General features: G+C 40.5%; 1 protein-coding gene across 1 annotated transcript in view; it reads left to right on the top strand.

The window, feature by feature from the left end:
- kcnh2b (potassium voltage-gated channel, subfamily H (eag-related), member 2b) overlaps positions 1-13,359 on the top strand; it is a 79,080-nt gene that overhangs the window by 39,086 nt on the left and 26,635 nt on the right. The window contains exons 3-6 of the mRNA XM_037279673.1: positions 3,627-3,782; positions 4,184-4,397; positions 4,589-4,902; positions 4,985-5,196. Coding sequence (XP_037135568.1) covers positions 3,627-3,782; positions 4,184-4,397; positions 4,589-4,902; positions 4,985-5,196 — 896 coding nt within the window. The remainder of the gene's footprint in view (positions 1-3,626; positions 3,783-4,183; positions 4,398-4,588; positions 4,903-4,984; positions 5,197-13,359) is intronic.

Here is a 13,359-nt window from a genome sequence, read left to right as displayed (position 1 = left end):
ATTGTGAAGACAGACACACACACACACACACTGCGTCTCCTATTATATTCCGATGCCGTGTCTGACCTAAAATCACACATTCAGCTATCACGTTGGCAAGTTGAAAGCCGAGCATCTGCTGCTTGAAAACTCCAAAGTAAAAATAAAAGCCTCCTCTCAAATAAATGTCCTTCCTAAGAATACAAACAAATGCATTTCTACTCTCGTCAGTTGAATAATTCAGTGTCGCTGGTCACGGTTTGAGGAAAAACACATTTATGCTTTACAATTCCACATTCAGCATGATGCATCTATTTCATTAGCCGAGTGACGGCACAAAGAGCACGCTATGAATATGATAATATAATAACGCTGTTCCATTGTAGGACTTTACCCATTGCGGGCTTTGATTTAGACGATCACACAATAGGGTAAATGGTGTTAATTGCACGTCTCAGCCAGGTGCTACAATATGTCGGCTTTATTCCATGCCCCGTGGTTGGTAATTCAAGATGTACACAATGGGACATAACAAGGGGATGAAGACATATCAAATGAATCCTCTCACTCATTATCCTCTCTTTAAATAACAAGGCTTTCACGATGGTTAATGGCGTTAAGTATCTCCAGTTCAATTAATCCCAAGATAGTCTCGGATGTTTCGATATGAAATCTATTTATAAATGGAATTTCAATGTACTCTTAGTGAAGAATTGTTCTGCGGCTGTGTAAGAAATTAAAAGGAATTACAAACTACAGACTAGTTCATGCTTTTTCTTTTTTAAAGGCTTGACTGACTCGATTCGTGAAGCTTTCGGGGACATTTCGTCTATCAATATGTGAGTTGAGCCGCGCCATCTATGTTGTAAAGTGTTTTTCACCACAGTTTTACTTGCTGTCTTTGGTGGGAGCACCTCGAGGGCGTGACTATTGATCCGTGTCATCTTAAGGACTTGGGGGCTTTGTAAAATACCCTTGGGGTACTTCGAGCTCTTACTATAGAGCCACATCATGCAACATTAATGTGTGTCCTTCGAAGTGTTTATTTAGGAGGTTAGTGAGAGTTATGGATGACCTTATTAGAGTAACGGCTGGATATATATTTGATCGAATTTAATAGGACTTGGCTGTATTTTATGTTATGGTGGTAATTAAAAATACTCGGTTGTCAGGAAAAGCCTACTCGAGCATCTGAACTTTATTTGGGTTTAATCAGAGGCAGATTGAAATGGTGGCATGTGTGCTGTCTTAAATTTTAAATGAGTTTGAGTGTTATTAGATTTGGAACTAATTCGAGCACAATTTACACACACTTTTTTTTTCTCTCGTTGAAATTAGCCCACATTGAATGCAAGTACGATTTTACTTCACCCTTTATACTGCGTGGCCAATGCATACAAACATTTTTACTTTATTTCTATGGAAATACCATTCAATAACGTTCAGTGCAGCTCTGCTTACCTTAATGTCTTTAATAGCAGGGAAGTAATGCCGCTCTGTTCCTTTAAGTACTTTTTTAATGGGTTGAAATGCTTAAAATGATGGCGAACGTTATCATCCCAGAGTCTTGTAAAAACCTGACTTCCACTAACACCCATCAGGAACTTTTTTTTTTACGGCAGTTGTCTTTCTATAAAGTCACCCAGCCCTAGGTAAACACAACTAGCTGGGCCCATTTTTTATTTAGGACATGTTCGCTCTGGGAACCCGCCCACCTGGCCCCCTGAATCAATCTTACATTCTATTCAACTGTATCATCATTACTTCTGATTTTCCACCAACTGAGTACAAGATGAAGCATTCGCTGTGTCATATGAAACACAAATACACAACATGGGAAAAGTGCATTACCATCCAGCTTCCAAATTGGCCACGCAAACACACAGCACAATATGTGGTTATTTGTCTCGATTACAGGCGAGTGCAACTGATGAATTGATGTCAGGAACAGTTTGTGCTTCAACTGCTTCTAATCCTGAAACAATCTCGAAAAATGGGCCAGGTTTCAACTTGATATCAGCTCGTATGTGTCCTTGCGAGTCTGTGGTATTTGGAGTGATGTTATATCACTTATCGGAGGACAGCTGCTGGGCCATTATCTGTGGCGCAAGTGTTTGCAAGTCCAATATTAATAGTCTATATGACATTTACTCAACGAGGAGTCACACACAGCCACATATACACACTTGATTTATTTTTCCATTTGTTATTCGAGTGCTGTGGCACTCTCAGATCAACAGACTCGTTTTGTTTTTTTTTGGATGGAGCAAACTGATTATGGTATATATACTCAATGAAGGCCACTCGTGAGTTTCTCAGGCAAATCGTCACAATGTGTTGTGCTGCCCTGCCACCTAGCGGTGTAAAAATAATTATTCACAGCAGTAAGTGCAATTGTCAATTCTGTATGAGTAAAAAGGACTTTAGGTGCTATGTATATTTATTTTAGATGTCCATATTTTGCACTAACTGTATAAGAGTTTTTTGGGTTTTTTTTACGTTTGACACATTCATTTAAATTGATTTCACCTCTCTGTATTAAATAAAACTTTAGGCATCATCTGGTTAGCCATTGTCACTAATGCAATTTGCTGATAATGACATTTGTGACAATATGCTAAATAAAGCTACCTTATATTTCAGTGCCAGTTTCTTTGTCTTGTCTACTAATGACCCAACCGACAAAACAGAACAGATGGCCCAGTTTGAAAATTTGCCATTTTGCGGGCCTTATAATTGAGGACACATCGTGGTTTGATCAGCAGATCACTGGACCTCCATATAAAAGTTTGCCCTATGTCGCACTTTGTTCAAAACGTGTTTAGAGCGTTTTTGATAATCTCCTCTGGCTTTTTTATAAATCAGCCTCACTGAGTCAGATTACCAGCTGGTACACACTGAATTGGAATATATCCACGGGGGATCATTTAAATGAAATGGCATTTGCCCTCAGAACGTCAAAGCTCACTTTATGTCCGAAGCGCTTGGAAAAATACACTGAGGAGTCCCAACATTTTTTTTCTCTTTAATTTTTATCCATAACATTCTACTTTTAGAGTTTATTTGTTATCATGGAGCTATCATTGTGATTGTGCCATACAGGCTTGGGTTATTAAAAAGCCACCTAAATCGACATTGAAGCTGTTAATGAATCTCGGCATGAATGGAAATGACCCAGAAGCTCTTGAATGAATATGAGCCTGAGCACATAGGCGTGCACACAGACACATGTACACGCACACGCACTCTGAGATATAGCCAGATGGTGTAATCCTTTGGTTTTCATATTTCCCCCCTCCTTTGTGAGGATTATGCCGTCGTCCAATCGGATTTTGCACTGTTCCCTCGAGCTATGATGTGATATGAATGACTGACATGCTGTATATTCCCGTATCGGCTGTAAGATTTCCATCTTGCCCGCCGTGGTTGTTAGCGTATTTGTGGAGTTGATTGCTTAGCATCATTATGCAGGTAAGTGACATGAGCCAGGGGTGCAAATAGTTTTTTTCTTAGGTGGGCATATTTTGATTAAATTTATTTGTATTGATGATTATAGTTACAAAGTGACTCATAATGTTGATCTTTACTCATATAGTCGTCATTTGTTGTCAAATCCAAATGTTTTGTGTTGCCCCGCCCCCCTGCAGGTCAGTGCTTCCTATGTATGGTGGATGTGGTGCCCGTGAAGAACGAAGATGGCATGGTGATCATGTTCATCCTCAACTTTGAGGTCATGACTGAGGAGACACTGCAAGACGGCAAACAGGAGCTCAACCATCGCCTTCCCACCTGGCTCGTCACTGGTGAGGAACTCTTGGCTTGACTGGAAACAAATAAGAAAAACAACTAAGCTCGCAACAATCATCAGTGTAATCCACCCTGATCAGTGTTACATTCATCCACACATAGAGCAGGTGGCCCATTTTGCAAAGTCATATGATTTAGTCGAATCCTTTTTATTATTATTTTTTTTTTTGACGGAATGTTCCAAACTGTCTCTGGACTCAGTGTTCTATATACAATGTTAATCAAGTCATGCTCTGAACTCCGGAGCTAAATTATAATCAATGCCACTGTCCTAAATTTCTCTTCAAAGCTTATTTCGGCTCAACGTGATTCAGACCTCCCCCCCTCCGCGTCACGCGATTGCTGTCCTTTTTGAATGTTTCTTTTGATTCATAATCAATCTTGTTTTCTTCATCAGGTCGTCCCAGAGGCTTCAAGTTACGCCTTCCCCTGCTGCGCTCCCTCTCTAACAGTAAAGTGTCTCTGGATGACGCAGAGTCCGCTCACATACCCGTCGCGACAACTTTGCCACTGCACCCGGTCGACCACTGCCACGAGTCCCTCGGCTTGGAGGAGTTCTTGCCCCTCTCTCCTTTATCGCCGGAGAACCCGGAGCAAATCAGTGAAAGCAGGTAGAGCTCCAAGAATATGTATTTGCTGAGTTTGCATCGTTAAATACAATGCTCTGCTGCCATCTTGTGGCATATAAAAGCATTTCGACATGGAGGTCTGAAAATGTTGGGGGATTTTTTTAATCCAACCCCTGAGATAGTTGGAATTCAGTCTACACATCCTAATTCAATAAATATTTTCTGTTTCCAAGGTCAGCTCTACAAAGTTGGCCAGAGGACCACGTGGAAGACCATTGCACTTTACTGGACTCTGCATCCACCACAGCACCTCACCACGTAACGCACTTAGTCGGACCCCTCACCCAGTCGTCTCCTTGCGTAGCACCCCACCATCGCCTCAGCCTCAACCAGGACGCCTCTGGCTCGAACTGTTCCTTGTCGCGCAGCCGCTCGCGCGAGAGCTTTCACAGCATGAGGCGCGCATCCTCTGTGGACGAGATTGAGGCCATGAGGCCTGACTGGGACCGGAAAAACCGGAGAACCAGTGTCCGACTGGGAAGCACTGGTGCGATGCCAAAACCAATGACATTTTTTTTTTTTTTTTTAAATGGGATTTTAACCCTTTTGTATCTCGTGCGTGTTTCCAGGTGCAGTGAACAGTAAGTCCAACATACTGAACTCCACGTCAGACTCTGACCTCATGCGGTACCGTACCATCTCCAAAATTCCTCAGATCACCCTGAACTTTGTGGATTTCAAACCCGACCCACTCATCGCCCTACCCTCAGGGGAGATGGACATCATTGCACCTTGCAAACTCATCGACCGCACGCACAATGTGACGGAGAAAGTCACCCAGGTAGGAGCTGAGTTTCTTTCTGGAGGCGGAGTGTGTGTCATTTGTTGTCGCAAACCAGCAGCCTTAGCTTATGTTGCGTTTTACGAAGCTCTTCACGACAACATCACGCAACATTAGCGTTGAGTGGAAATGCTTTTTGATGAGTCCAGATCATGCCTGGGTGCACTCTGCGGCGAGTTTGAGAAAAAAAAGTTGCTTTTTTTGCTTGAATTTCTTAAATGTGTTTGCTCTTGTGTAGCAATGTGAGCGTCAAGATGGGACAGATCAATTACAACTCGAAGAAAGTGCTTGTGTTGAATGAACGTGCTGGACTGACATTTTATTTCCACAATATTTTACTTCAATATGACTTTACAGCCATACAACCTTCAAGGAACCCCGCGTGAGCAATCGAAAGGGGAAAAAACAATATTAAAGATTAAGTTAAGCCCTCTGTTAGGGCAAGTCTACAGAGAGTTACTAACGGGAATAGAAATTATTTGATCCGATCATGCTCTTTTTTTTTTTTCCTCCTATTGTACTTGACAGAAAATAATCCAGAGTTGGTGATGCAACACAATAATGTAATCATGCTACAGTATGTGAGTTGCAGATGGCAAGGTCAAAAACACAACTCCAACTTGCTTTATGTGTGTATGGGGCCATGTGTGTGTGAGATTTAATCCATACAGTAGTTAGTATGTTCCGGCTGCAGCTGTTTCTCCAAATGGCATTTCTGGACATCATTTTTTTCTTAAAAAAAGTTGCATTTGACTTGACTTTTAAAATCAAATTTTGCATGTGCTGAGTTTCATACCTGTGTCATGGGTGGAAGAGAATCTTATTGACTTGTGATGAACAGAGCTGTAATGTTACCTCAGGCCTGAAGATGGTAGCATCACATTGAGGCGTTTGGTTCTCCAAACATCCCAGTGAATAATTTAGACGCCCCATAAAAACCTCTTTAAAGGGAAGACTGACCTCTTTTTTTTTCCATTTCCATTGTATCTTATAACGCTCCCATTTATATTGACTTGTGTTTGTTGCTTGCATGCAAAAGTAATTGACTAAAGTGATTCATTTGGAATCCAGTTTCATCTGGCATTTTCAAATAGGGTACTTGCAAGAAAGATCTCATCCAATATTCCCAGCACACACAGCCATTTCCAAACAAGGCACGCTGGAATGGGAATTTGCGATTGATCGACATTGGCTAAAATGTGTTGCGTAATGATATTCTTTGGCATAGGGTTGTATTGTGTATTCCATTATTGCATAATTTATCTTGCATTATACCAGTACAAGGCTGGCTGAAGCTACTGAAAGCTCAACAACGAAGACTTGCCGTGACATCATCAGCATTCCATTAAGTGAAATATAGGTCGGACATGTTTATTTAATAAGCGGGCAATATTGGAGCAAGTAGTTCTTCAGATTTTCAAAGAAACGAACATACAAATTACAAAAAACAGGAGAACTTCTTAATTTTGAAATTTTAGCATGTCAAGAAGCACTAGAGGGGAAAACTATAAACATATGCTCAACTGATATTTTTTTTCCAGGGCCTTATGATTTGTTATCTTTTCTTTTGTGTAGGGTTGAACTTGTTATGGTGAGCCGTCCACCTCTGGCAATGTCTCGGCAAAGCGCTATGTTTGTGAACTAGGGCAGAAATGAATGAAAACGTGGGCTCTTTTCATCTCGCTCTCAGTCTACCTGGAGGAAAATAACTTCATTTATTCTCTTTAGAGTTGCCGATGAGACAGACACGAGCTGTGGCTCCGTTTGACTTCGCCCTCTAGTTACTATTACCCCTTTATGCATGCATGTATTGTCTGGAATAAAGAAAGCGCACGCCTCATAATAGGCATCATATTACGAAACAGACTACTAGGTTATGTATGTTTATTGGCTGTTTTCAGCACTATTGTGTATTTAGTTCTAAAAACTCCTTTCATGCTTTTGTACCAGTGGCTTGTTCTCCCAGTTAAATTGGCTGAAATGGAGTTTAGGAGCATGTGACACATTCAACCTGCAGGAGTGTAATTTAGCTGCCCGCTCCGTGGCTCCGCCTCAATACCTCAGACTGATTAAGTGTTTTTTTCCCCCCATGTGAGTTCAATGACCCACAAAGTAAAAAAGCATCTTGTCTGCGTTTTGAAGTTATTCGTTGATCCAACTTGTCTACTCTTTATTCATTTTACGAGACGTGTTGAAATTCTTTGAATGGATGAAGACGAACATGTGTGATTTTTGAATGTGGGGTGAAGTTGGAGAGGACCCAAGTTTAGGAAGAGCATGCAAACTCCACACCCGTGACTTTGATATCTCACTTTACACTTTCCTCGAGGTGAAAAGGATTATTACGCGTCATCAATCAGACTGAATTGGAACAAAAATACTTTTTCAGCATCGTCCATCTGCAACAACAAATTGATAAACCAGATAGCGGGCTTTCATCCGTATGAGTCATGTACAAAGCAAAAATGTGTTGCAATTGTCCAAAACAACTTTGCCAATCATCTCTCTTGTTCAACTCAAGCAGCTAATCTATATCTAACTAATCTGTTTCCCTTTCTGCCTCCCTCAAATAGCATTAAGCAGGTATTGATTTTGCCATTTGCAACGCTCTATATAACGGGACTTGTTCAAAAGTAAATCCGGGCTTTGTCTTTGAAAGGACATGCTGACGCTGTCCCACGGGGCATTCGCAATTGATTTGAGTTGAAATGGAAAACGGTGCGTCCAATCACTCGGCGGCCATCTTGAACGTATACCTTGAATCAAGATCACGGGGACAGGCGTTGTTGTGCAAAATAAATATGAACATGCTCGAAAAATAACATTTCATTGTATTTCCAAATACCACCAGGATGAAACGCCTTATAAAAGAAATCTCACGGGGATAGGGCAAACAAGGCCACCAAGCCTGGGAGCAATCTTTCATCATTCAGTTCATTTACTTCAGTATCATCTTTTACATTTTAAACTCTTATATCCTTTAGCACAGCCCTAACAGCGCCTCCACCTCCCCCAACATCCCTCCGCACTATTGCACTGTGACCCATTTCTTTTGCCCTGGCCTCATTAATCACAGGGCTCCTCATCATAACAGGTAATTGAATCAGAGAGGGTGTGAAGTTTTATGAAAACACAAACATTGATTAGTAGGCCATTTTTAGGCCAAGTGCCAAATTCCGATATGATTAAATGATCATTTTTATATGTATAGATATTAATGACACAACCCATATGTCCACGTTTAAATTAACATGCAAAGCGATTCGAAACTCTGGAAAAAAAAATATCAGGACTATTAAAGTTTCATAAGATGCACGGCGTTATGTCGTACAACCACTCCCCAGCGGTTCGTTCGATGGTTGCACTAAGATCAGGTACAGTAAGTGAGCCAGTCAGGCACCCACTTCGGACCCATCCATCATGCCGCCAACAAAGGGGAGGGCGGGGCAGTGAAGCCGGCTCATCTCAAGAGGCAGTGGAGTGAACCAAGTACAGCGCCATGGTGCTCCATCACTGACACATATGCACCGTGTTTTGTTGAACCCCGCAGCTAGCGTCTAATAGTTTGGGAAGCATTATTGCTATTACTCTGCCATGTTGTATACTATATCAGAGAATTTGTTATTCGGCACTTCGTTTTGATAATTAGAAGCCCGTCGGGGCATTTTGGCACGATACTCAATTATGTGGCGTGTTGGAGCCCCGGTGGCTCACCTGTTTTCTGGGTTTGGTCGTGTGATGTTTGGAGTCTGCTAGGAAGTTCAACTCCAGCATACCGTTTATCCTCATGGATGTGACAAATTAGCACAAACGGACGCATACAATGTGCTGACAAGCAACTGGATGTGAACTTTCGAAGTCACCCATAAGGTCAACGCTTAGTGCGAATCAATAGCTGACTCAATGTGTTACGTCTCTCTCTCACACACACACAGACACCCGCACACATCACGACTCGTGATTACCTTTACCCTCCGGAGAATACGTGAGCTCTCCAGAGATGTCTGCTGGTGCCTCTTGTCGTTTGACAGCATCCGGAAGCAGATGCTGCCATTTAAACCCAGTCATTATCGATGACCCTTGTTCAGACCTTGAACCTCGCAGAAATATCAGGGTAAATATCAGCTGGCGCTCTATTCTTTTGCAGCCATGCATTTTTTAGGACAACAGCTTTATAGTACTGCATTTAATTTAATTTAATTTAAAAGAAGCCCAGAGAGAGTGATGTTTTATTATTATTATTATATTTGTATTTATATATTTATAATTTTTTTAATTTTATTCAATTGCTGCCACATTAATTTTTGGACTTTTTTGGTTTGTACATCCGATTTTGAAACTATCAGCGGTATCGCTATGGATTCTAGTCAGTGTTCTCATATTAATTTGGCAAGGAGATGTTAGTACATGTGTATGGGGATTCTCCGTTGTCTGCTCATTGGCTTGTGTGAAGACCATCTGCACGGGCAGCTCGCAAATGAAGGATTTCTGGTTCATCTGGTGTGCTAACAAATGGCAATGTAGGCAAATCCCAGAAATACCTGCACACGTGCGTTGTATATCAGGTTGATAAATGGACAATTCGACAGTACGTGCAAATGTGCACTGAAAAAAAAACATACAGCGACTCGGCCTCCTATGCACTACGCTGAGAAATAACCTTCTTGTTCTTATTTAGGTTAGCTCGGCTCCCGACTCGAGAAGTGCTTAGCACATCACTTTCCAATTTAGGACTAAGCGGGAATATCATCGGGATTTTCTTGTTTGACCTTATTTAGCATAGCAATGGAGAATCTCATCACATAACGTGCATGTCCTGTCAGGAATTGCAGCGTGAGAGTTGAGAATCTAAGCACAACACCCGCTGTGGTAAACTCATTTCCCCAAAAGTTAAACTCAGCGGGAAGCTTTTTTCTGCACTGGGCTCTCCAACATACTCAATTTCACGTCTCTTCCTTGATAGACCCGTCTTTCATTGAAATTGTTTGCGCCATTTGCTTTTGTTACTTTGTGCTTTGGTGGGTTTTATTAGTTTGGAATTATTTGTGTGACATAACCTGAGCTGGTTAGTCCAACAATTAAGCCTTCCATTGTTATTACTTTATGCTATGGGGAAGCAAAATGTGGTTGAAAAAAAAATCTCACTTTTTCTTTCTTTTTTTTTTAATCCCTCAGTTTCTCTCAGATAAAAGACAGAACTCTCACTTTGCATATTGCTGCCAATCATCTTCTCTGCAGAGTAAATGATCTGCTGCACTTTGCCCTTGTCCTTGGCACGAGCTGCAGAGAAGCCAGATGGTGATGGAGATGAGGCTTGGCTTCATCGTGGATGTTTTAAAGTGTACTTTTTTCATAATTGACAGCTCCAAGCTTTCCAAACTGAAGCATGTGTTCACAGGGAGTACTAGTTAAGGTCATTAAACTGGTGAGCAAAACGAAAATTTCATTCTACTATAATTAAAGTCAAAGTGTGGCTCAAGTCACATTTCCAAGTTTTATACTGTGCAGAGAGGCAAGAAACATTTAATGGGATCAGCGAAATTCAAGTTGACATTCGGAAAGTTCTTTCACAACAGTAGCAGCATAAAATAAAATTGCTGAGCCAACTTCAATGGAGATCACTGTAACACTTCTCAAATTGTTATTACGCTGACAACAAATGGGCAGTTTAAGGACGATTTGGAATGTTTAATCCTCCCTCTTGGACTCTTTACATTTTATACTTAAGTGCTCAAAGGTCATTTAGGGTTTAGATGTTAAATGTTGTGGCGTACCTTTTCTAAAATCAATATTCTGACCCATTTGATGAGTTAACTAATGTTAGCGTTTGACACATGGGATTTTTTATTTTATTTTTTATTATTTTATTTATTTTTGCTATTCTCGGGATTACAAAATATAGCCGAAGTTGTTGACACCAGACACTGGGGGAATTTTACAAATCGGGGATTGCGGTTTATTAGCATACAGTAATTGTGTCCCATGAGACTGCTTACGTAAATCTTTTGTCGACTCGGTCGTGACACGGGTGGGGTCATGCCAGGGGAAGGGCGAGGAATGTTTGTCATATCAGCACTTTTCAAATGAAAGGCTTCACCATCATCAAGTGGGTGATGGTTTTAGTTTGACTTTGGGCTTTTTTTTCCGAGTCCTGTCATCGCTTTTTGTATACGGCTAGGCACATAGTGGAGTAGCATACAGGGAAGGGGGGGGGGGGACAAACATTCACTTCAAATCAAGTGTTTTCCGGGAAAAGCTTTTAGTCACCAGACAAGTGCCAGTAAATTCAACCTGGGGCATTGTACGATCTGACATTTAACCTTGAAAGCAACCCGTTCTTTTTTTTTTCAATCAAAGTAATGTCAAATAGAATTCATGGTCAACTTTTACATTTGTTTTAAATGACAATAACATTTGAGTTTCCCCTGAATTTAAAGCAGCACTATTTTAGGTTTAGACGTCCATGTAAAATTGTGACTAAAATTGTGAAATGGTAAAGTACATATAAAAATGTGTACTAGCCATGTAAGCACAAACACAAATATTTGATTGAAGTAGCGACACATTGAAGGCCCTGCGGTACTTATTTAAAGATCCTCGATTTCTGCAGTTTGAAAGAGCAAATTCTTTGCAGCCTCACAAACTCCGCAGGGGGTTGGCTATTCTTTCACTGTTCACACCTATTTGGTCTTGCTTTGTTCCCCTATTTCTCCCCCCATTGCCTGTGTTTGCCTGACGTCTTAAAAGGTCATCGCCACCTGGAGCAGCCTACATAAAAAACTGTCACATCCAATCCGTCGCAACACTCAACACTAATGTGTGTGAGTGTGTTTTCCATCACTCACTACACACCTGTTACACAGTGACATTATGATTCAAATTCAGAGGGTTCAGACATGCATATTTGTGGTTTGGCCTTTGCAAATTCACTTATTATTATTTATTTATTTTTTCACGGCACTCGATCCCCTCATTCATTTTTTTACTTAATCCCTGAGTTATTTGAGTTATTTTTTGTCTTTCAACTGCTTATTCGCTTTAATAATAATAATAATAATAATAGCAATAATCAAGACAATCCCATCCGATTTTTGCCGAGAGCCATATTTCAACCTGGGCCAGGCTGGAAATAGATTATTATAATTATTAGTAGTAAATGATTGATAATTGTAAAATAACCCTGCCCTCTGTTATCACCGCAGAAGACAAAAAATAGCTCTTCAATTGGTTAATCCAATCCTAATCCAAAGGACATTTATCTCGGCTAACGATCAAGGTCAGAAAGACTTTGGAGAAAATGTCCTTAATGTCTTGCCCCGTTGCAAATTAAGAGGCGGTTTAAATATTGTGCATGTCTGTTTGTATCAGAGCTACTGCCAACTTAATGAGGTAGGGGAATCTGTAAAAGTAATTCATGTCTGATATTATGTCAAGAGTCATCAGCATATCCCTATTTATTTTGATCTGGCTTCAATTTCTACATAAACAGAAAACTTGGGAAAAGTGTATTTATGGGGAGGCATTTTTTTTAAGTGATTATTTGTCATGGCTCTGTAAGTAGTTTACCTGCATAATGAGTATGTTGACTCACTGTGTTGTCAGAACTGCTGGAACATCGTGCTACCGTGATGAAAATAGCTGCTAATGAATTAGCCAAGAGCAAATGCAAATTTACCCAAGAAGCTGAATTGAGACTATGTAGATGTCCAACAATCATTCATATTTGTTGGTCCTTGTGACCAATATGGAACTCTGAACTTGTCTTTGGTATTTATTGGTTGAATTTTTTGTGTTCTTTAATCCCTGATAAACAAACATCTCTTCATCTTGTATGACTTCTGTCACTTTCAATTCTCCTTGCTTAGAAATTGTCTCCATTGCGGAATATGACTTCTGCCCCCATTATCGTTGTTGTTTCTTTTTGTTTGGCCTTAAAAATAAATAAAAAAGACAACATCTGATTTCTATCCCCAAAACTGGATGTCAGATAAAAAAAAAAGCATATTACATGAGATTGGTTTGGTGGCACGTGTACACATTGTGTCAACACAGTAGAATGAATGTCCTGAAGCTGCAAGCACTTTTGGCAGGCATCATTGGAGCCATCGCTAATTTCACTCATTTCTTGCTTAAATCTTTTTTTTTTTATGCTCACCTGCTCCA

The sequence above is a fragment of the Syngnathus acus genome, chromosome 20 (assembly GCF_901709675.1).
Source record: "Syngnathus acus chromosome 20, fSynAcu1.2, whole genome shotgun sequence".
Classification (NCBI taxonomy): Eukaryota; Metazoa; Chordata; class Actinopteri; order Syngnathiformes; family Syngnathidae; genus Syngnathus; species Syngnathus acus.
Note: the sequence above shows the minus strand (reverse complement) of the source record. Positions and strands in the feature narration are given on the sequence as shown.